Source organism: Chlorocebus sabaeus, chromosome 29 (genome assembly GCF_047675955.1).
Source record: "Chlorocebus sabaeus isolate Y175 chromosome 29, mChlSab1.0.hap1, whole genome shotgun sequence".
NCBI classification, from domain to species: Eukaryota; Metazoa; Chordata; class Mammalia; order Primates; family Cercopithecidae; genus Chlorocebus; species Chlorocebus sabaeus.
This window is the reverse complement of record NC_132932.1, coordinates 7315665-7336822: the sequence shown is the minus strand read 5'-3', so window position 1 is coordinate 7336822 and position 21158 is coordinate 7315665. Positions and strand designations below refer to the sequence as shown.

Genomic DNA, 21158 nt, shown 5'->3' with positions numbered 1-21158 from the left:
GAGCATGGAGGTGATAGGAGTCTGGGGCTTGGGGTCCTCCTCCGTGCAGTTCTGGCACTGAAGTCCATTGTAGCATGCCTTGAGGCAATCGTCAGGCTCCCTGCCTCAGTTTCCTTAGCCCTCCCAGGAGAGACATAGCCAACTGACCCGTCAGGTGTCTTTTGCAGCTGTAACTTTCCGTGACCTTTGCTCATCACCACTTTATTCACTGCTTCAAGAAGCAAAAGCAAGAAAGGAACCACCACAAGGTCAATCAGCCGCTGGAGGAGTTGATGCCAGCAGGGAGAGCTTGCCCTGCTCTCAGCACCAGCCTCCCAGCAGCTTCCTCACAGGCTGGGCTTGGGGCCATCCTTTGTGCCTGTGTAAAAATTGCAGTTGCCGTGTGTAGCCGTGGGCCACGGAAGGTCCCTGTCACAGGCGGCAGACCCCGCGCCCTGCTTCTGCTTATTCAGCATCTTTTCAGGGCTGCTTGTGTTTGATGGCTTCACAAAGCTTTCTTTTTTCAAGCGGTAGGCACAGAAGAGAAGAAAGTTACTTAGGTTGCCAAGATTTTCCTGCTGCTTGGCAGCAGGCTTTTTTTGTTGAAGGACTGGGGAGAAAGGAGGATCTTGTGGCATCTTGAGACGTGCAAGTTGTGGGGTTGGTGTGATTCTGAATCCTCCGCTGTGTGTGAGCAGCCTGCTCAGGGGCAGTGTACGTGGCTGATCTCCAGAGTCCTGCCCGCGTGGATTGGGGGGTTATTCTCAGGTCAGCCCAGTGTTGGCCTCCCTCCCTGGGAACCCAAATCCAACTTTGTCACTTGTTTAAATTGTACAGAAGGAGCAGATGACATTCCTGGGCCAGTGACCTGGGAGCCAAGGCCTGAAAACTCCATCTTTTTAAAGTGGCCAGAACCTGAGAATCCCAATGGATTGATTCTAATGTATGAAATAAAATACGGATCACAAGTTGAGGTAGGACTGGGGCCGTGGCCTGTGCCTGCATGTATGTATTTCCATCCATTGACAACATATGCTACCTGACTGTGCAGGATACCTCCTGGTTAGCGTAGGAGTTACAACAATAAAATACGTGCCAAGCTGGTGAGGATTTGGGTCTTTCTACCCACTCCATACTCTCTAAGGAGTACTCCGTAGAGGGCAAAGAGATAGGCTGCTTTTTGCCTTCAAGAAATGATTTCATTATTTAAGATAACCTTGTGGCATAGGCCAGATCAGTTCTAATAACTTTTAATCCTTCTGGAGTTCTTGGTTACAAAAATGTTTGGTTAAAGCTTTTGGGTGTACTTAAAGCTACCTGAAGACGACCTTTTAAGATTTGATTTCTTTCTCTTTACTGACACTCGGGATCATTGTTAGGTGGGAGGTCATATCAGGCAGCTGGAGTCCCCAGTGTGGTGAGTTTAGTTGGCAGGCCCCAGATTTCTCCTGCCTTCATGGGAAATTGACACGTATGTTTTATTTCCCCAGGATCAGCGAGAATGTGTGTCCAGACAGGAATACAGGAAGTATGGAGGGGCCAAGCTAAACCGGCTAAACCCGGGGAACTACACAGCCCGGATTCAGGCTACATCTCTCTCTGGGAATGGGTCGTGGACAGATCCTGTGTTCTTCTATGTCCAGGCCAAAAGTAAGGCTTGTGGAGGGAGAAGAAATGTGTAAAACTGAAAGCAGGGTGGTCCAGGATTAGGACAGCCTGAGTGTTTATGGCCCTCTTATTTTCTGTTAAAATAGAGTTGGCCAGCTTTCAGAAGGGTCATGCTAAGGTGCCGGCACATACCAGCACTTTGTGTGAAAGCTTGTGCCGGGCGGATGCTGAGCTTTGGGCCCCTACCTCATGTGGCAGGAAGGGAGAGGAACTGAGCCTCTCTTTTGAGGTGGTGCAACCAATGGAGAGCCAGAGGAGACTGTTGCTTTCAACCTGGCTTATATTCAAAGACCTTTCTTTTTCTTTCTTTCTTTCTTTCTTTTTTTTTTTTTTTTTTATAAAAGACATTTTATAAAGCATTGAATTGACCATTCCACCTCCTACTTGGTCAGTAAAACTAGATGGGGCTCAGATTCAGGGCTTGAAGTCCTAAGGGGTGAAAGGAACTCCAGAGGTCATCTGGTTCAGCCTGCTACAGGGCAGGAATTTCCATGGTAGCATCCCAGACCCTCCAGTGCCCTTTTAAAGCCCCCATATGCCTTGGAAATGTACGGTGCTCACCCTTTGGTGCAGAGACTGAGGAATATGAGTTTATGCTCAAGTCATTAACAAGAGAATTCTTAGGCTGTTCTGTGTGATGACTTCAGATTTTAAAACAAATTATAAGATATATAAGTACAACAAGAGCCACATATTTGTTGTTTGACCAACAAAATTTAGTATTTTGGTGAAATTATTTCTGTGTTGAGTTTCTGTTATTTCTTATTAGAAACCCAGTTTTTAAGATTATTTTATGTTCATGGAATGGAATCAAATTTGGCATAACACATAAAATAGCAATGCAGCCTTGCTTAGTGGTAACACTTTTGGGTCTAGTGGGCTGATCTTTCCTGGTGTCCACATTTCTGCTATGCAGATCTGGAGTTACGTTAAAACATGCACTTGGCCCGGTGCAGTGGCTCACGCCTGTAATCCCAGCACTTCAGGAGGCCAAGGCGGGCAGATCACTTGAGGTCAGGAGTTTGAGACTAGCCTGGCCAACATAGTGAAACCCCGTCTCTACTGAAAATACAAAAATTAGTTGGGGGCGGTGGTACAAGCCTGTAATCCCAGCTACTTGGGAGGCTGAGGCAGGAGAATCTCTTGAACCCAGGAGGCTGAGGTTGCAGTAAGCCGAGATCATGCCACTGTACTCCAGCCTGGGCAACAGGGCAGGACTCCGTCTAAAAAAAAGAAAAGGGAAAAAAAAACACGCACTCAACAGGTCTAGCAATCTCACTTCTAGTATATTTCCAAAGGCAATGAAATCGGTATGTCAAAGAGCTCTCTGCACTCCCGTGTTCACTGCAACACTTCGCAATGGCCAAGACATGGAATCCACCTAATGTCCATCGCTATGTACATGAATGGGTAAAGAAAACCTGGCACATACACATTATAGAATACTATTCTACCATAAATTAGAAAAAAAAAAATGCCATTTGTGGCAACCTGGCTGAACCTGGAGGACATGATGTTAAGTTAAATAAGCCAGACACAGAAAGACAAATACCACATGATCTTACTGATAATGTGGAATTTAAAAAGTTAAGCTCATGGAGAGTAGAATGGAGGTTACCAGGACTGAGGGTGAGGGAGCAGATTTGGGAAGATGTTAGTCAAAGGATACAAAATTTCAGTTAGGAAGAATAAGTTCAGTAGATCTATTGTACAGCATGATGACAGTAATAATGATGTATTCTTAAAAATTGCTGAGACAATAAATTTTAAGTGTTCTCACCAAACACACATAAAAAATATGTTGTAATACATATGTTCATTAGTTTAATTCAGCCGTTCTACAGTGTATACATATTTCAAAACAATATGTTGCACATGATAAATATGTACAATTTTTATTTGTATATTAAAATTAATTAATTTTTAAAAAAAAACAAAAGAAGGTCTCCAGTAGTCACCTGGTCAGCACCCAATATTCTAATCTGTTTGTGATACCTGAAAATCCTAATACAGCAAAAGCAGGATGGGGGTGAATAGAACTGCAAATCTTGAGCCAACATTTTATGTGCCTGGCACTGTTCCTGGGTTCGGGTTTTTAGAGGTAAATGGATGTTTAGGCAGATAGTTTTGTCAATTAAAATAGAATTCTCCCATCTAGTCCAGTTAACGTAGTCTCACCAGTTAGTCTGTGCCACCTTTGCAGCGCCTAGAACCTTCACAATATTCATGCAACCTTGTCCAGAGTAGTGGCTTGCTTGCTTTCTCTCCCCAGCCTCCTTCCCTCCTCTTTTTCCTCCCTTCCATCTCCTAGAAACAGAGCCTACCTAGTTTGGGGGTCTGTGATCTGTGAAACAGCAACCTTGGCTTCTGGGGTTGAGTGAACTCAGCTTGTTTTGGTGACATGACATGTTCCTGTCTGCCTGTGCTGCTCCATTTTTAACCTTGTAAGTGCCAGGATGCCAGTGGGAAATCAGGAGTCCTTCTGATGAAATTTTTCCAGCAGATATTATCACATACTGCAGGGAAATTGAATCTACGTGCTGGCCTTACTGTTGAGAAATTTTTCCTTATGTCAGACAAGACTCTGTCCTACTACAGTTTAGTCTCATTTCCTCTTATTTAATCCTCAGAGGATATGGAAGGTTTGGAAGCTTTCAGGCAACTGCCTTCCTTTTAGGAACTCCTTGTGTGCCTGAATACTATTAAATTATTCCTCAGACTTCTCTTTTCCAGATGAAATAATCTCAGGTCTTTTGGCCTTTTCTTGTAGCCCAATATCATACACCAATTTCCCAGCCATTTAATCATTTTGTTCTTCTCTGGATGTGTTCCAGTTTCTCCATGTCCCTGTTGAAATGTGAAACTCAAAAAGAACACAGTACAGCCTGACCAGTAGTATAAGTGATATAAACAGCAGGCCTCAGTGGGGAAGAAAGAAAAATCTGCCAGCTTCCCCTTGGTAATGATCACCTGTGAGTCTTTTGAGGAATTATAAAATGCCGGAGACTGCATCCATTTTAAGAGATACAATATCAATAAAAATATCTTTTTTCTTTGATCAAAATACTTCTAATTTTAAAAATTAAAACAGCTTTAGTAGTCTTTAAAGAGTAACCATGATCACAGTTTTTAATGGCAAAATAATCATGATAGGGAACTTATGATTAATGTTAACTTGATCCCCAGTGATTCCAAGCCCATTTCCGCATAGACATCTGTGCTTGGATGTCTCAGACAGGTCTCAGATTCGTTGTGTCAAAACCAAAATCACAGTTGTTGCCCTCAAAAGGCCTCTTCTCTCCTTTGCTGCTTAGCTCAGTCAGTGGCCTTGTAATCCATTCATTACCCAAGCCAGGAACCTCACAGCATCCCTCACTCTTCTCTTCTCTCCAGCCACCCCTTTTTCATTCCAACCCAAACCTCATGGATTCTGCCTGTTAAATGTCTCTGGAATCCAGCCATCTATCACCACCAGCACCACCACAGCTCAGACTCCAGGTCACTCGCCCTGGGGGGATGGTATGAGCTATCATATTGTATGAGCCTCTTCCTGGGGCCATGACTTACCAAGCCAGAGCATCTCTGTGAGTCTGCCTGGTGTATAGACAAGGATTGGTGACTTCTTTGTAGGTCTGAACTGGGTAATGCAGAGCAAGCCCAGGAGACATGGCTTGTACCCCCAATTCTCTAAGACATGACAGTGCCTTCTCTTACTGCCAGATCCCTCAGTCTGTCCTCAGCACAGCCATTTCCCTGGAACTCGAATCTTATCAGTTCACTGCTGGGCCTGAAAGCTTTCGCTGACTCCTTTTAATCTGCAGAATGAGGTTGAAACTACTTAGCTTGGACAGGGTCCCTTGTGAGCTGGCCCTGACATCTCTCCAGTATCATCATTTTCTAGGAAAGCCATTTCCCCACAACCCCCAAGAAAAGCATATCATAAAGAAGTTTTCCCTTAGGGAGGTTCCCTTGACTCCCTTCTCTCCTCTCCTTTCCTCTCTGAATCCTTGCCATATGCGAAGTCCACTTTTCTAGTTGTCATGCTACCTGTTGACACTGATTTCCCATATCCCACAGAATGTTTCAGGGTGTGGGTCCATGTCCCTGCTGCCTAACCAGGCATCTGCCATACAAGTGCTGGTTCTGATGATCAGTGGTCTCTGTGGTCTTAGACTTGTAACAGGACTCAAATGTTTGCAGCAGCATTGGAAAGGGGTGCCATCCAGTGCATGAATGTGTGTGTGTGTTTACTTTAAATTGTCTATGGAACTATCTCAAAGATTAAGGCTGGCAGGACTTGGTCTATACATAGATGTAAGAATTTCTGTTCATTTTATAAAAATGAATAGAAATTTTCATTCTGTTTATTAGAAATAGAATACTTGCTGCTGCAAGTATTTGAGTCGTTTTACAGGTGTGAGATCACAGAGACCCCTTACCACCAGAACCAACACGGGCATGGCAGATGCTAGGCTGGGTACAAGGGACATGGACCAAACCCTGGAACATTCTGTGGGATGTGGGAAATTAGTGTCAAATGTATGCATTTTCACTAACAGTCATTAAACTGCATGCAAAGATTTTCTTCAGTCTATCATTGAAACTATTATGCCAGAATATACTATACTTTAAAAAAGGAGTTTATGCCTCAGTCTGCACATATTTACTCTTTTTTTCAAATAATTGTTTGCCATGTTCTATTTCTGACACCATTTACCTTCAGGAATTCTTACTGTATGGTGGGGAATAAATGAATATACAGGTATTTTTTTCATACTTCTGACTGAATGTGAAAAAATGAAATGAGCAGATTCTTCACCTGGTGATATTTATCATTTCCTCCTCTTTGCTGCAGCAGGATATGAAAACTTCATCCATCTGATCATCGCTCTGCCCGTCGCTGTCCTGTTGATCGTGGGAGGGTTGGTGATTATGCTGTACGTCTTCCATAGAAAGAGGTCAGTGATGTGCAAAGTTATGACACTTTCTGTGGCTAAGTGGTTTGATGATTTGAATGTGAGTGAAGGTAATCTTTTTGAAGATTTCAAGGAAATATTTTATGGACTGGAAAACCTGATTTTCCCATCAAGTGTTCTTCCAGGAAAAGAGAACCTTTTCTAATGATTTTAACAACAGCCAAAATAATTTTTCGATAGTACAGACCTTCCCCTGGCTGGCTTCTCTGATACACAGAACTGCTGCTGGTGCATGCTTTTCCAAACGTGATGCACTAGCCCTCCCAATCAAATAAGCCTTTTTATTTCCAATGAAGTAAAGAAACAGATGTTTCTTAAAAAGCTCTAATTTCAGGCTACTGAGGAAGCCAGAAGATGTGTTGGCAAATGTCTGCTGGCCCACCCAGGCCTGAATTGGGAGTGTAGGCAAGAGCTGCTGTAAACAGTAAGCTCTCCCCATTCTCTTCTGCTGATACTGTGTGAGACAGAACAAATGAAACTGTTGTAGCAAAGATGAAAGTATATACAGAAATGTATGGAGGTGGGGTTTTGTTAACGTAAGTTTCATATTTTTGACAGAAATAACAGCAGGCTGGGGAATGGAGTGCTGTACGCGTCTGTGAACCCGGAGTACTTCAGCGCTGCGGATGGTAAGAGTCTGGGCCACCGGCACTGCTCGCGTGCAGGGGAGGTAGATCGGGAGCTTCCAGGAGGGTTGCTTATTCGGGAAAGGAAGGAGGTTTGCATTATTTTCAGCTACCTTTGGCCTTGGACCTGTCTTCATTCATATTTCTTTTTTTTTTTTAATCAAAGTTTTTAGCAGTTCAGTGAATATGTCAAAACTTGTGAACTGTATGGGGTGCCCCAAGGAAACACAGGCTTTAGAGATGAATGTGGCCAGCACAGTAATCAATTTATTTAATTGCTTGAGATGTTATGCTAGAATGAAAACAGCTTTTTAATTGTTAACATCTAGTCAGAGGATGTGCTGCAGCTGACAAAACAGTCCTTTTAAACTAGTTTCAGCTTGAGTATCATCTCATTATAATTGTCTTTGATGAATTACAGCTCTGCTTTTTTTTTTAATCATGGAATTTTTCTGTCATTCCCTTCGACTAGGGTTATACGCTCATGGCTCATTCACATTCCCTTTGGTAATAACTAATGAGGGCCATTCAGTTAAGCGGCTGGGAAGGTCTGACATGGAAGTTGGGTGATCCTCAATGGTTGTTTCCTTTTTTGCTCTGTTCTTTCTAGTATTTTTATATCCAGACCTTTTGAGTGAGTCGGATTAGAGTGAGAGGTTGGTCGTTGAGTCCAGTGATACTAGGACCCTTAACTGGCACTTTGCTAGGGGCTTTTACAAACACCATCCCATTTGTTTCTTAAACCCCTGAAAAGTGGGTTTTCTTAATGCCCATCTGCAGGTGAAGAAATGAGCTCCCAAAGAAACTTGTGCAGGGTCACATAGCTAGACAGTTGAGAAGTCAGGAGGAGAATGGAATCACTGAGGAAAGGGCTGTGAGGCAGGCAAGGAACTGGCCCACAGGAGGGGCTGGACCGGATTCATCAAATGAATAAATAAGTGCATGATGTTGAGTGAGTATGTTTAGAGGAAAGTGTTTGCTGCCTTCTTGCCTCGGGAGAAGTGAAAGTAGATGCAGGAGCTGTGAAATAAAGAGGCATGATTGTTGTAATTATTGTGGTCAAATGAGAAAACATAAGAAAATACTCTGATAATGTGAAAACACCGTTATACTGTGTAGGGTTTTACTATGGTTTCTTTAATCATTTCTAATTCAGTTTATGGTAAATTCAATCAAAAGCAGCCTCCTCTGAATGGGAATCAGGTGCAGAATAATAAGGACATTATTTCTGTCTACATAAAGATCTCACAAAGTTGGTTTCTTAATAGTAGTATATACATGCATACATCTGTATGTGTATGTAAGGCAGAAAGAACATTCTGGACGGATGCACACCACACTTAAAAGAGTTGTTACTTGTGGAGAGGATCTTTCCCTTTTAAAAAAAAAAAAGCCAGATGTGGTTGCATGCACCTGTAGTCCCGGCTACTCAGGAGACTGGGATGAGAGGATTACCTGAGCCCAAGGGCTGCAGTGAGCTAGAATCTCACCACTGCACTACAGCCTAGACTATAGAGCGAGATTGGCTCTTAAAAATCAAAATCCATCAAGAAGATAGATATGCATTGTTTGTATAAATAATAGCTTCTAAAAAAGAAAAGAACAGGAAGGGAGTCATCCCAGATAATGGAATTGATAGGAACAAGGCAAGACCACTTTCCCCTCTGTGAGGGTGGACTGTGACCATACTAGAGAAGCTATTCTGCTTTGAAATACAGCACTAGAGGTTGGTGTGTGTAGTTTTTGACTATGAAGTGTCCAGGAAGAGAAAGAAAGCATCAATACAACAAAATCAGATTCTCATGGTCACTTTAATTCACATTTTGTGTCCTTCTAGAATGCTTTCATGATATGTCTTGGTACTTCATTAAAACAAAAACAAACTTATTGCCACCCATGCCGACAGGTGGGAACAGTGTCACCTTATTTGAACTTAATTTATTCGGCCTTTGACAAGCACCTTATAGCCAGTATCCTCAAGGGGCAACAAAATGACTTTGCAGTTCAAAAGTGCTTTAAAAACTTGCTTTTCCCAAAGCTAATCTGCATGTCACCATTCTCCAGAGTACATTGAAAATTCCCTACAGGAAAGTGCTGATAACATTGAGCACAGAAACCACTCCTGGCTGGTGGCGCTGGGGACTGCTGCTTAAAGTCAGAGCTGCTGGGTTGAATGTAGAGAAAAGGATTGAGGGTATTGACTTCAGAGATCTCCCAGGGAATGAATGTGATTGGTTTTAACTCCATGTTTTATGGCAGGCTAAATAGTTAATTCTGATTAAAAGCAAGCCTGGATTCTCAGAGATAAATGGCTGGAGACAATGAACTCTTTACACTTTCTGAGGGGCATTGTGAAGAGCCTTATCTCCTGGGTTATTTTGCATACTTACTGTCCTCTGACAAGCACCCGCCTCTTCTTCAGGGGTGCAAGCCACCTATGCCAGCTGGAGGGCAGAGTTCCATTCGTGAAACCCTTGAGACATATGTACTGTAAAGTATAAAAATGTATAGGAAAGAAAATTGAAGATGATTAATAAAGTTCATATCGGACACCCCTCAGAGGTCTAAATTGATGGTGCCCCTCCTGGGCCTAATTTATAATAAACATCTGTCCTTTTAGACATCACTTAAGGGTCGATAGTTGGGATATGGAGATGTTGGGATACAGTTGTCAGCCTCTCACATCCAGCCACAGGCGCAGGGTCAGCATCTGAAAGCATCAAAGCAAAAACAGGTACCATCTCCACTTCCTTTCTGAGCCAGGACCACTTCCTTTCCACAGTCGGTGTGTGGTAGAGCCTGGTGGCAGGTCCCGTCAGGCAAGGACATTAGCACACAGCATCAGAGGAATTATTGACATTTCGTATGGATCTTATGGAATAGGTTGATTTTATTTTCATTTTTACCCTACCCATTTGGAGATGTAGAATTAAACCTCTGGTTTTGTTTTCTTTCCGATCTTTTTTCTTTTTTTCTGTTTGTTTTGCCTTCCTTCCTGCCTAAAAATATTTGTTTATTCATTCATTCGTTTTTTTGAGACAGGTTCTCACTCTGTTGCCCAGGCTGGAGTGCAGTGGTGTGATCTCAGCTCACTGTAGCCTCAACCTCCTGGGCTCAGGCAGTTCTCCTGCCTCAGCCCCCTGAGTAGCTGGGATTCCAGGTGTGTGCCACCACACCTGGCTAATTTTTTAATAGAGATGGTGTTTTGCCATGTTGCCCAGGCTGATCTCAGATTCCTGGGCTCAAGCAATCCTCCCATCTTGGCCTGCGATTACAGGCGTGAGCCACTGCACACGGCCTATTTATTTTCTTAAACCAGATCGAATCTAAACAGAAACTGGAGAAGAAATCCTATTCAGGCTTGGTATTTACTGTGCATTCCTCCGTTGGCGAAGGTCCTCCTGAGTTCACAGAGCCCTGGAAACGCCTCTGCTCATCAGCTGCCTAATTGCCTCTCCACACTGGGCACCACCAAGTCTCTCCCTCAGTCTCAGAGCTCAGTTGCTTCTGCACCTCATCAGGGATCCAGCCATCAAAGCCAAGGCTGGGGACACTTTGATTAGAGTAACCTACCAATAATGCAATTCACCTTTGTAACTGCAAATTTTCTAGTAGCCGTATTTTTTAAAAGTAAAAAGAAACAGATCAAATGCATTTTAATAATGTTTTTAGTTCAAATAATATGTTTTATTTAACCCATTATAGCCAAAATATCCATTTTAACATACAGTCAGTATTAAAGTTATCTAAATACTTTTTTTTTTTTTTGACTGGTCTTTGAAATCCCATGTGTATTTTATTTACACTTACAGCATGTCTCAAATTGGACTAGCCACATGGAGTGCTCAGGAGTCCCATGTAGGGACCAGCTACCGTGTTAGATAGCCCAGGCATAGCATCTGTGTTGAGGGCCCTGACACCCCTTTTGGATTCATCCAGGAAATAAGACCTCACACGCACCATCATCACCTCTCACATGCGACTCTGACCTTTTACCCAACCCAGCATAAGAACTCTTCCCTCTCGCTCCTGCTCTCCTCCTTTTCACATTTGCATTTTAATCTGTTGGTGAAGATGGGTACAATCCTGCTTGACCATTTCATTCAGTTTCTCTATCCCGTATGGTTGATTTGTTTTTTTCAAAAATGTATTTTTATATGATGAAATCTAAAAAAACAACTGCTTTCTTTCCTATACTAGGCTTCTTTGCTTTGTTCTGGTCCTTATATCTGTTAGTATCCTCAGAGTATCTTGAAATCCTCAGAGATTTGAAATACTAGTACTGACTGTACAGTTTTCTTACTCAAATCGATAGCATGTGGAAAGTTGAGAGCAAGCCATGCCATCGCTTCCTGGTATTCTCCTTTGTGGGTTTAAGGAAGCAGCATTTCACATTCTTTGGCTTAGAGTTCCCCCAAAGCACGTTCTGTCTAAGGGCTTGTTTCTGTACCTGCTTTAATTACGGTTTCTTCTCCAGTGTACGTTCCTGATGAGTGGGAGGTGGCTCGGGAGAAGATCACCATGAGCCGGGAACTTGGGCAGGGGTCGTTTGGGATGGTCTATGAAGGAGTTGCCAAGGGTGTGGTGAAAGACGAACCTGAAACCAGAGTGGCCATTAAAACAGTGAATGAGGCCGCGAGCATGCGTGAAAGGATCGAGTTTCTCAACGAGGCTTCTGTGATGAAGGAGTTCAATTGTCACCATGTGGTAAGAGAAAGTTCCTGAAAAGCCAAAATGCTGCACAGGAAGAGGGTATCACACAAGCCCCTCAGTGTGTTCTTGGCTACATATACCCGTGGGTTTGGTGTCTTGCCTTTGCCTTTTGGATAGTTACCCCATTACCTCACTGTTACCTTCCGACCCCTATGCTCAGACTAGGCCACAGCACCACAGAGACAGTTCCAGACGACACAGGCACCAGCAAGGGCCACCCTGACCCTCTGAGTCTTTCTCTTTTTGATTCCTCCCAGGTGCGGTTGCTGGGTGTGGTGTCCCAGGGCCAGCCAACGCTGGTCATCATGGAACTAATGACGCGGGGCGATCTCAAAAGTTATCTCCGGTCTCTGAGGCCAGAAATGGAGGTCAGTTTTCATTTCCACCAGTATTACATGTTGCCTTTCCTTTAGAACCTCTCTGCAAGGAAATGCTGTGTCTTTAAATCAGTTTATTCTTCCAGCGTCCAGTGTTTCTTACTGCATGCTCGGTTATAGGTCATTTGTGCAAAGGATTTCCCCAACTAGAGTCAGACTCTGATCTTTGTGAGGGGAACTTCCTGTTCCTTGGATCCCCTCTGCTAAGCCCCTCTGTGCCTTTGTTCCTGCATTCCCTCTGCCCCCAGTCCCTTCCCCACATCAGTGTCCATCTCTCAAGCCAGGCCAGTGCCACTCTTTCCCCGAAGTTTTCCTGCCCCACTCCAGTAACCATCTCCTCTGCTAACTTCTCGACGCGCTTGACTCATGTCCTTGCATGCATTCTCTCTCGTTGTGTTGTGTTGTGTTGTGTTGTTGTGGGAGTGTGTCCCCCCTTCCACCCCATTGTGTTTAGCTTTTAATGTCAGTCCAAACGCGTGGCTCGGGGCCGCATTTGTGGCAGGCACTCTGTCAATAAATGTGTGTTACAGTTCAAGGTTAAGCTGCCTGGATTCTTGCCCTTGCATCTGAGAAGTTGCTGGGTGATTTCCCACCCAGCTCTGTGCACAAGATGTTCACCCATTCATAAACCCACTCCCCACACACAGCCCCCTTGCTCGGCATTGTTGGTGGTCCTTGTCTTTGCCAGTGGGAATCTGGTTTCCTCAGACTCTACGTCCACGTTTCAGGATTGATCCAGGGTCAATGTCTTGCTTGCACTTTTGAATGAATGATCCCACCTCAGTGGCAGGATTTCTGCTTAGTTTCCTAAAAATTTCACTTTGGATTATGAGCTTCAAATTCTAAACCTGCTGAAGTCCTATGCAATTTTTCATTAGTCACCGTGGTATCTCCCCCCTCTGTAGCATTAACCCACAGGCCAGCTTTTTAACGTATGCAGGCATGACTTTTGAGTAATTAATTCTACAGTTAAGCTGGGAGATAAATGCTGAGAAATAAAGCCAGCAACAACTGTGTTTTCATTTGGCTGCCTCTGTGGGTCTGAAGTCTTCCTTTTGACCCTTACTTTGCTACTTACGGGGAAGCATTGTGTCTGCTTTTATTCCTTAGAAGCAGTAACTTCCCCTTCTCGGCCCCTTTGGAAGTTCTTTTGCCGTTCTTCATTTGGGCTTTTTTTTTTTTTTTTTAATATTCTTTGAATCGGCAACTTAATCATCTTCCAAGTGACAGTTTCTTAATTTTAGTTCCAAACACCTGTTCATGTATGACTTCATTTATTTACAGCACATTGTGTTTGGGGCCAAGTGTGGACTGGGGCTCCAAGCAGGGTGGTTTACAAAACTCCCACCCTCTGTTCCACCAAGCATTGGTCCCCAGCACCCCTGGGTGTTAGTGCCTCTTCCTGGTTCACTCACTCACTTTCTGTCTCTTTCTCTCTGTCTCTCTTGCTCTCTTTCTTTGTCTGTCTGTCTTCTTTCTTTCTTTCTTTTTCTTTCTTTTCTTTCTTTTCTTTTCTTTCTTTCATTCTGTCTTTCTGTCTTCCTTTCTTGATGGAGTTTTGCTCTGTTGCCCAGGCTGGGGTGCAGTGGCGTGATCTCAGCTCACTGCAACCTCCACCACCCAGGTTCAAGCGATTCTCCTGCCTCGGTCTCCCAAGTAGCTGGGTTTACAGGTGTGCACCACCACGCCCAGCTAATTTTTGTATTTTTAGTAGAGACGGGGTTTCACCATGTTGGCCAGGCTTGTCTTGAACTCCTGACCTCAGGTGATTCACCCACCTCAGCCTCCCAAAGTGCTGGGATTATAGGTGTGAGTCCCTGTGCCTGACCCTTGGTTCACTTTAATACACAAAACAGCGTGAAGGAGAAAAGCTTGATGAAACAGGTGACTGGAGATTTGGCAGAGTATTTCTTGCCAGCATCGTTTGAGGCACCTCTGAAAAGTCCGAAACTTACTCCCTTCCTCCCCAGTTTCAGGCACAGAATAAAAATTCAGAACATGTGGCCTCGGTCGTGGCTCTGTGGCTGGCTGCCTGTGGTCCTCAGCCAGCCACTGCAGGTTCCTGGGCCTCAGTGTCCTCAATATAAAATAAGAGGGTGGGACAAGATTACTGAAGTCCCTTTCAGAACTAAAATTCACCTTTAGATTGGTCAGATTTAAATTTTTTTTTTCTAGCTCATGTCAAGTATTAAAATGTGTGTGCTTACCCTGCAGTTTCATTATATTCAGTCTGCTTCCCCGACCAAGATTCACTTATTTATCTCACTAAGCGTACGTGTATGTGTATACTTGCCTTAAATAACTCTAACCAAATTAAAGATTTCTGCTAAGACGAATGAAAGAATGGCAGTGCAACCCCATAAACTGACAAAATTTCAGCCCTCTCTCTTTCTCTGTGCTGAAAGTTGAGTGCTTTTATTGATTCTGTTGTTCACAGCGATTATAAATGACCACTTCATAACACATATACGTCATGTTGTAATATTCAAGTATTGTGAGCATAAACTTTACGTTTCACATGCATATTTCCTAATGCACCACACATATCTAAAGCCCTAAAAAGTAGTGATTTGGACTTACCCCCGCTGACTTAATGTCACTTCCCCAGATAACCACGTGATAAGTATTTTCAGTCACCAAGAGACAGCTTTGACAGCCTGTTCAAAATTCAAAGGTTTGTGTCTCTGAGTGTAGAGAACCAACCCAGAAGTACTGAGGAGTTGTTACACTGATTCCAAATACTAGCTTTCAGTAGAAACTAGCACCTCGTAGGGCAACAGCCAGCATCTACTGAGCATTGACTATGTGCCAGGCACCACTGGGCACTTTCTGTGCATGGCCCCAGGTCATCTTCTAATCAGTGAAACCATCATGATACCCCATGTGGAAGAGCCTGGGCATGCTCATCCGGTGGCCAGCCTACAGGTTTGAGACCTATCAGAGCCCTGTGGCTTTGCAGTGTTGTGTGAGATGCTTTGCAGTCAAGAAAACCAAGGTAAAGTCTATTGCACTTGGATATGCGAGAGTAAAAGGTAGCATGAAAATTAGGGAATAGTGATTGTTTTAGGATGGAGAAACTTGGGCATATGTTTTATATAAAGCTTTTTTCTAAATGGATGTATTATTTAGGGGTAATTCTTTTTAATTCCAAAGCCAGCATGTTGCTGTCCTCTGCAAACAGGAGATGCTTATCCATGTTACTTATTCCTGGTCTCCTCCAAGATAAGCTCCAGCTGGACTTCAGTTTTCAAGGACTTGTCTTCCATAATGCCCACAGAAAATAATAATGCCACATTCTAAGGTGAAAAGAGTAATCTGGTATTTTTGTATTTTAGAAGAAGGTTAAAGGGAAAGAAAAGGATTAAATAAGTTATAATGATGCTTTTATGAGAAACAAAATATACCATATCCATTTGGAAACACATTTGCTTACTTCCACACAGCCTTTGTAACGTGCTCTCCTTCCTTTTATCTGTACTTTGGTGATGGAAATAAAAGGAACATATAAACGAATAGTAATTTGAGTAACTGAGAATCCTTACTACCAAATATTGCTTGTTTCACTTTAAAAAATTTTTTAGCCCTACCCACAATAGAAAATGCTGGTCCTAGAGAGAGCAAACTGGTGTTTCCCTCGGCAGCTCTGTGATGTGGTCAGGGAGCAAGCGCAGATAAACTTGCGGGAGCAAACAGGTGCCATGCTCTCCATGATGGTTTGTTCCTTCCGAGCAAGTCCTGGTTTCTTAGCATAAACAACCCACGGTGCCCAGATTGGACAAAGATGATTTGCAAACCTCGAAAGAAAATTGGCATAGAAAAAAAATCCAAAATTCTCATGTGAATTTTTTTTATTCTCCAACAGAATAATCCAGTCCTAGCACCTCCAAGCCTAAGCAAGATGATTCAGATGGCTGGAGAGATTGCAGACGGCATGGCATACCTCAACGCCAACAAGTTCGTCCACAGAGACCTTGCTGCCCGGAATTGCATGGTAGCCGAGGATTTCACAGTCAAAATTGGAGGTGTGTCCTTAGCTTTCCAGATCTGAGCAAGAACTAAACTCACAGGTGTTTTGAGGACCTTTTTGGCATTAGTCTGCCCCTGGAGAGGTTTTCTAGTGTGTCCCTTGAGTGCATGGACTCTTTCTTGGGAATGATGTGATTGTCTCCAGTTGATGGTCACAAACCTGGTGTGGTCAGTCCCAGTGCTGATTGCTCATGGACATGGTGGTTCAGCTACTGAGCATGGTCCCTGAGGCTGCCTCTCCAGATATTTGAGGCATTTCTTGGTAGAACACATCTTAGCATTGGTTACAGAAATAATCAAGACAATGTCTTCAGGAGATTTCGACTTGGGAATAAAACTCATTGTCCAACTTTGCATTCATCCCTCAAATTTTCCTAGCTTATAAGGAACATTGCTCCCCTTCCAGGGGTCCACATTGTTTTCTAAGAGGCGAGCTGCCCTAATGTTGAAGCCTCTGCACGGAGCAGAAGTGGCAGGAGCTGGCATGGCAGTGCCTTAGGTGAGGGACGATCACTGCTCACTGGGTTTCACAGCTGGGGCCGGACAGCCTCCAAGCTCTCGACCACTCTCTCACAACACTTACTGTCCTGCTCTTAGCTGACCAGCCTACTGGTTAGACCCCCTTGTTGCCATCACCCACTGTCACACCAGAAAAGGGGTTGAATTGAATTTCTGAGCAATGGTTAAAACCCACTTCAGCCTTTAGGTTTGTGTTTTTACTTTGATCTTTTAATCTGCCTAATAAAACACACATAACACCAGGGCTGCTCAGGAAACCACTACTTTTACCAGGATTCTCATCTTCCCACTATGATACAATGATAGTTTAGAAAAATACCAAATATTTATCCTGAGAAATTGCAGGGGAGATTTAACACCCAAAAGAAGTTATGTCAAATGGACCTCTGTGTCTAGTTCTTGAGCTGCCTTTTCTGGAAGTGTTCGCCTTCCTTTAGTAACATATTTTTTTCTTTTAGTAGTAATTTTTAAATGAAATGTTTTAGCCCCTTTAGTGAACAATGAGAATCTTTTAGAGAATGGTTTCTTTTTTTGAGATGGAGTTTTGCTCTTGTTGCCCAAGCTGGAGTGCAATGGCGCAATCTTGGCTCACCACAACCTCCACCTCCCAGGTTCAAGTGATTCTCCTGCCTCAGCCTCCTGAGGAGCTGGGATTACAGGTGCATGCCACCACACCCAGCTAGTTTTTTGTATTTTTAGTAAAAACGGGGTTTCATCATGTTAGCCAGGCTGGTCTTGAACTCCTGACCTCAGGTGATCCACCCGCCTCGGCCTCTCAAAGTGCTGTGATTACAGGCGTGAACCACCGTGCCTGGCTGAGAATGGTTTCTAAAGTAGGAGTGAGTGTCTCTTTTTCCTCTGTAGGAGCTAGAGGTATTGAAACGGAGCCATGTCCCAGAGCCCACATCCCTCCGTCATCAGAGTTCCTTGTTCAGGATCCACCAGTGCGTCCCTAGGTTTGGCACGTTGTGGTGTCCTCACGTTTGGTGCCCTGTGAAGCTGGGCAGCCCTTAGAGAGGCAAAGGAGTCCCGAGAGGCTGTCCTGCCTCAGGGCTCCCGGGGAAGAGTTGCCTGCGTCCCTGGCTGGGCTTCCTTCGTGCACCCAGCTCACTTCTTCCCCTTCTCCTTCCCCTTCCCTCTCTGTAGAACTCAGATTGTCCCCATGGAAATGTCAGCCAGCTCCCCAGTGCAGGGGAGAGCACAGGGACTGGGGAACCAGGTGGGCCTGAGGTGGGCCAGTTGTGTCACTAATTGATGAGAGACTTGGGCCAGGTGCCTTAACCCAGGAGCCTCAATTTCTTCACCTCGGAAGTAGGGTGATAATGTAACAGACCCCATGGGATTGTGAGGACTTGGTACAGGAAAGCAGCAGCATGTGCCTGGCACGGGGCAGGGCCTCTCCAGATGGCAGTTCCTGTCTGTGTCGTCTTCCCACCCTCCTGGCACATGGGAGGAACTCAGTTTCTCTCCACTGTGCATCACACTGGGAGAGGTGTTTTTTGTGCCAATTGCCATTTTAAATCCAAATCAGCAGGGATCATGTTTGCTGTTGAACCATGTGGCATATTTATAGTGTTTTTTTTGTGTGTGATCATGGTTTTTCTTTCTAGAATTTTAAGCTTTTCACGTGTGCTGAGGAAGATCATTTGTGTTTTTTAGTAGGATTCCTTTTCCACTTTGCGCAAGTAAAGGCAAATCCCCTATTTGCATGTGACTGGATTAATTCACAGATAACACTTTCGCACTTCATTTTTATTCTTCACAAGGGTTCAAGATGTTTTCCCAATGCCCAGCATCTCATGGATGACAAATATGACAAGTAATTTTACCAGAGGCAGTTTGAGGGCTCTTAGCATAGCGCAAGTAAATTATGTTGGTTCAAGTCCAAGGAACTTTGTTCTCTTTGTGTTTGCTTTTGTAGCCTTACCTCTTTGTGGCATGAGTTAGAGACATATATGAGCATTTTAAAGTAGAGAAGCCTTTTCTCCTGGGAAGGAGAAATGGAAGAGTCCACTTAAGAAAAGGTTGTATGATTGAGTGCAAAATCAAAATCCGACAAAGCAGCAATAATTTAGCATTATAAAGCGAGCCTGCCATCAAACGTCATTATGTGGCATCTTCTGGAGAAATGGAAAATGGAAGAAATTTTCAAAAATGAGTGGGAGTATTATGTTGAAAAACATATTGAGTAATAGCTTCAGGGGCCTCGTAAATAGCATCTCTTCAGCATCTTACTGGGTACTTTTGTCATCATGAATTGTTACTCTGAATATTTTCCCCCTTATTAAGCAGTGAAATTATTTACTTTTCTCCAATGATGGGGCAGTGCTACCAAGCAAATAAGCATCTGTACTCTCCTGTTTATTTGGTCAAGTTTTAAAACTGTGTGTAAATGACCATTGGTCTCTGCAGTACTACATATTTTCTTAAATCGTGGGACTCTAATTTTTACACTGCCTCCGTTTTTCTTAATTTTTATTTTCAAGACAGGGTCTCTGTCACCCAAGCTGGAGTGCAGTGTTGTGATCATGGCTCACTGCAGCCTCGACCTCCAGGGCTCAAGTGATTCTTCCACCTTAGCCTTCCAAGTAGCTGGAACACAGGTGCACACCATCACTCACAAGTGGCTAATTTTTTATTTTTTTTATACAGACAGGGTCTTGCTATGTTGCCCAGGCTGATCTTGAATTCCTGGGCGCAAGCAGTCTTCCTGCCGTGGCCTCCCAAAGTACTGGGATTACAGGTGTTGAGTCACTGCACTCAGCCTGCCTCCCATTTAAATGCAATAAAGGAATTAACTTCTTAAGGGAATCAGATTGTAAATATGTTAAAAGTGGAGATTGCTTGGTATTTGCTTGTCATGTGATTAATCATCCCTTACTGTCTCCACCTTATAAAATTGCAAACCCTACTATTTGGCCGCCTTAAAGTGGGACGTGTCTGTGTCTTGCCTTGTGTCTCTCTACACAAAATGAGTGTAGGGTCCTCTGCTGCGACAGTAGTGGTGCCTGCTCCAGCGTGTGACTCTGCACCCTCTCTTCCCCTTACAGATTTTGGGATGACGCGAGATATCTATGAGACTGACTATTACCGGAAAGGAGGGAAAGGGCTGTTGCCCGTGCGCTGGATGTCTCCCGAGTCCCTCAAGGATGGAGTCTTCACCACTTACTCGGACGTCTGGTATGACAGCCTTTACTGCAGTGCCAGCCTGGAGCCCCCAGCCTCCTCACTTCCCACCAGCTCAGTCTCCAGGGCTTTACCTTTCTCTGTTCATTGTTACCCATTTCCAGCTTTAGCTCAGTGTTGTGTGAGCCACACTTCATCACTGAGGTGTTCCTGTTGTCAGTGGGCTAGCTAAGGGCAGAAGGGCATTTGTGGGATTTTAAAGAATTTGTGGGACCAGCATTTCTTTCCATCTTCAGTGGATACCAATTATGTTTCCGGGAGCTGGGATGTGCCAGAAGCCATCATCTCTTTGTGTTTCTCCCCTTGCCTGCCTTCTTTCTCTTTTCCTCTTTCTCAATAAACAGATACTGTCTGTGTGTCTACCTCACCTAATCTAACCCTCAGATTGCAGACAGTGCTTTATTTAGACCCAAAGCTTATGAGTCCTGATTGTGTTTTCCTGCTGGTCCCATCTGCTGTCTGTCTTTCAGTGGGCATCCACCGTTGCTGACCCAGGGATTGTTATGGGAAGCAAAAAACGTCTCCCTTAATTGTAAACAGTGTCTTCTAGCAGAAGCTCATCAGCCGAGGGATCAGAGGCCTCTAGGTAGTATTGTTTATTGTGGTTCCTTGGCAACGTTGCAGAGAGGCGGTCAGGTTCTGAAATACAACTGAGGTTATTGGCAGGCTGAGGCCCTGGCACAGGCACCTTCTAGAATGTCAGCTAGTGTCTTGGCTTTCCTCTGGGGGGGGATCCCGTTGCTGTTGTGTTACAGAAATGGTAGTTGTTTACTCCAACAGTCTGGATGACCACATAGAGGAACTATTTCAATAGTGACTGACATCATATTTTTTTTTTAACCTCGTAAACCTTTCACAGTTCAGGGGCCTTGGATCTTATTTTGAAGACAGGTGCAAATTGGAAATAGCATTTGAATATGACCTGGCAAAGCATAATTGCTTCTTGAGCTCAAGTATGAGATCTGTTTTGCAATCAGCTTGTCCGAGATGGTTATCTCTTTACTGTCAAAGCAAAGTGCTCTGCATGGATTTTAGAGACTGGGATGGTGAGGAGAGGGCAAGCCTGGGTACGTGCATGCATCTGTTTA

At 43.9% G+C, this 21158-nt stretch overlaps 1 protein-coding gene across 2 annotated transcripts in view; it reads left to right on the top strand.

The window, feature by feature from the left end:
* IGF1R (insulin like growth factor 1 receptor) overlaps positions 1 to 21158 on the top strand; it is a 311273-nt gene that overhangs the window by 274369 nt on the left and 15746 nt on the right. The window contains exons 12-19 of one of the 2 annotated variants that reach the window (XM_007990528.3): positions 817 to 953; positions 1470 to 1629; positions 6503 to 6605; positions 7182 to 7252; positions 11727 to 11956; positions 12220 to 12330; positions 16202 to 16361; positions 19935 to 20064. In XM_007990528.3, coding sequence (XP_007988719.1) covers positions 817 to 953; positions 1470 to 1629; positions 6503 to 6605; positions 7182 to 7252; positions 11727 to 11956; positions 12220 to 12330; positions 16202 to 16361; positions 19935 to 20064 — 1102 coding nt within the window. The remainder of the gene's footprint in view (positions 1 to 816; positions 954 to 1469; positions 1630 to 6502; positions 6606 to 7181; positions 7253 to 11726; positions 11957 to 12219; positions 12331 to 16201; positions 16362 to 19934; positions 20065 to 21158) is intronic. The other variant, XM_007990529.3, reaches the window with a different exon arrangement.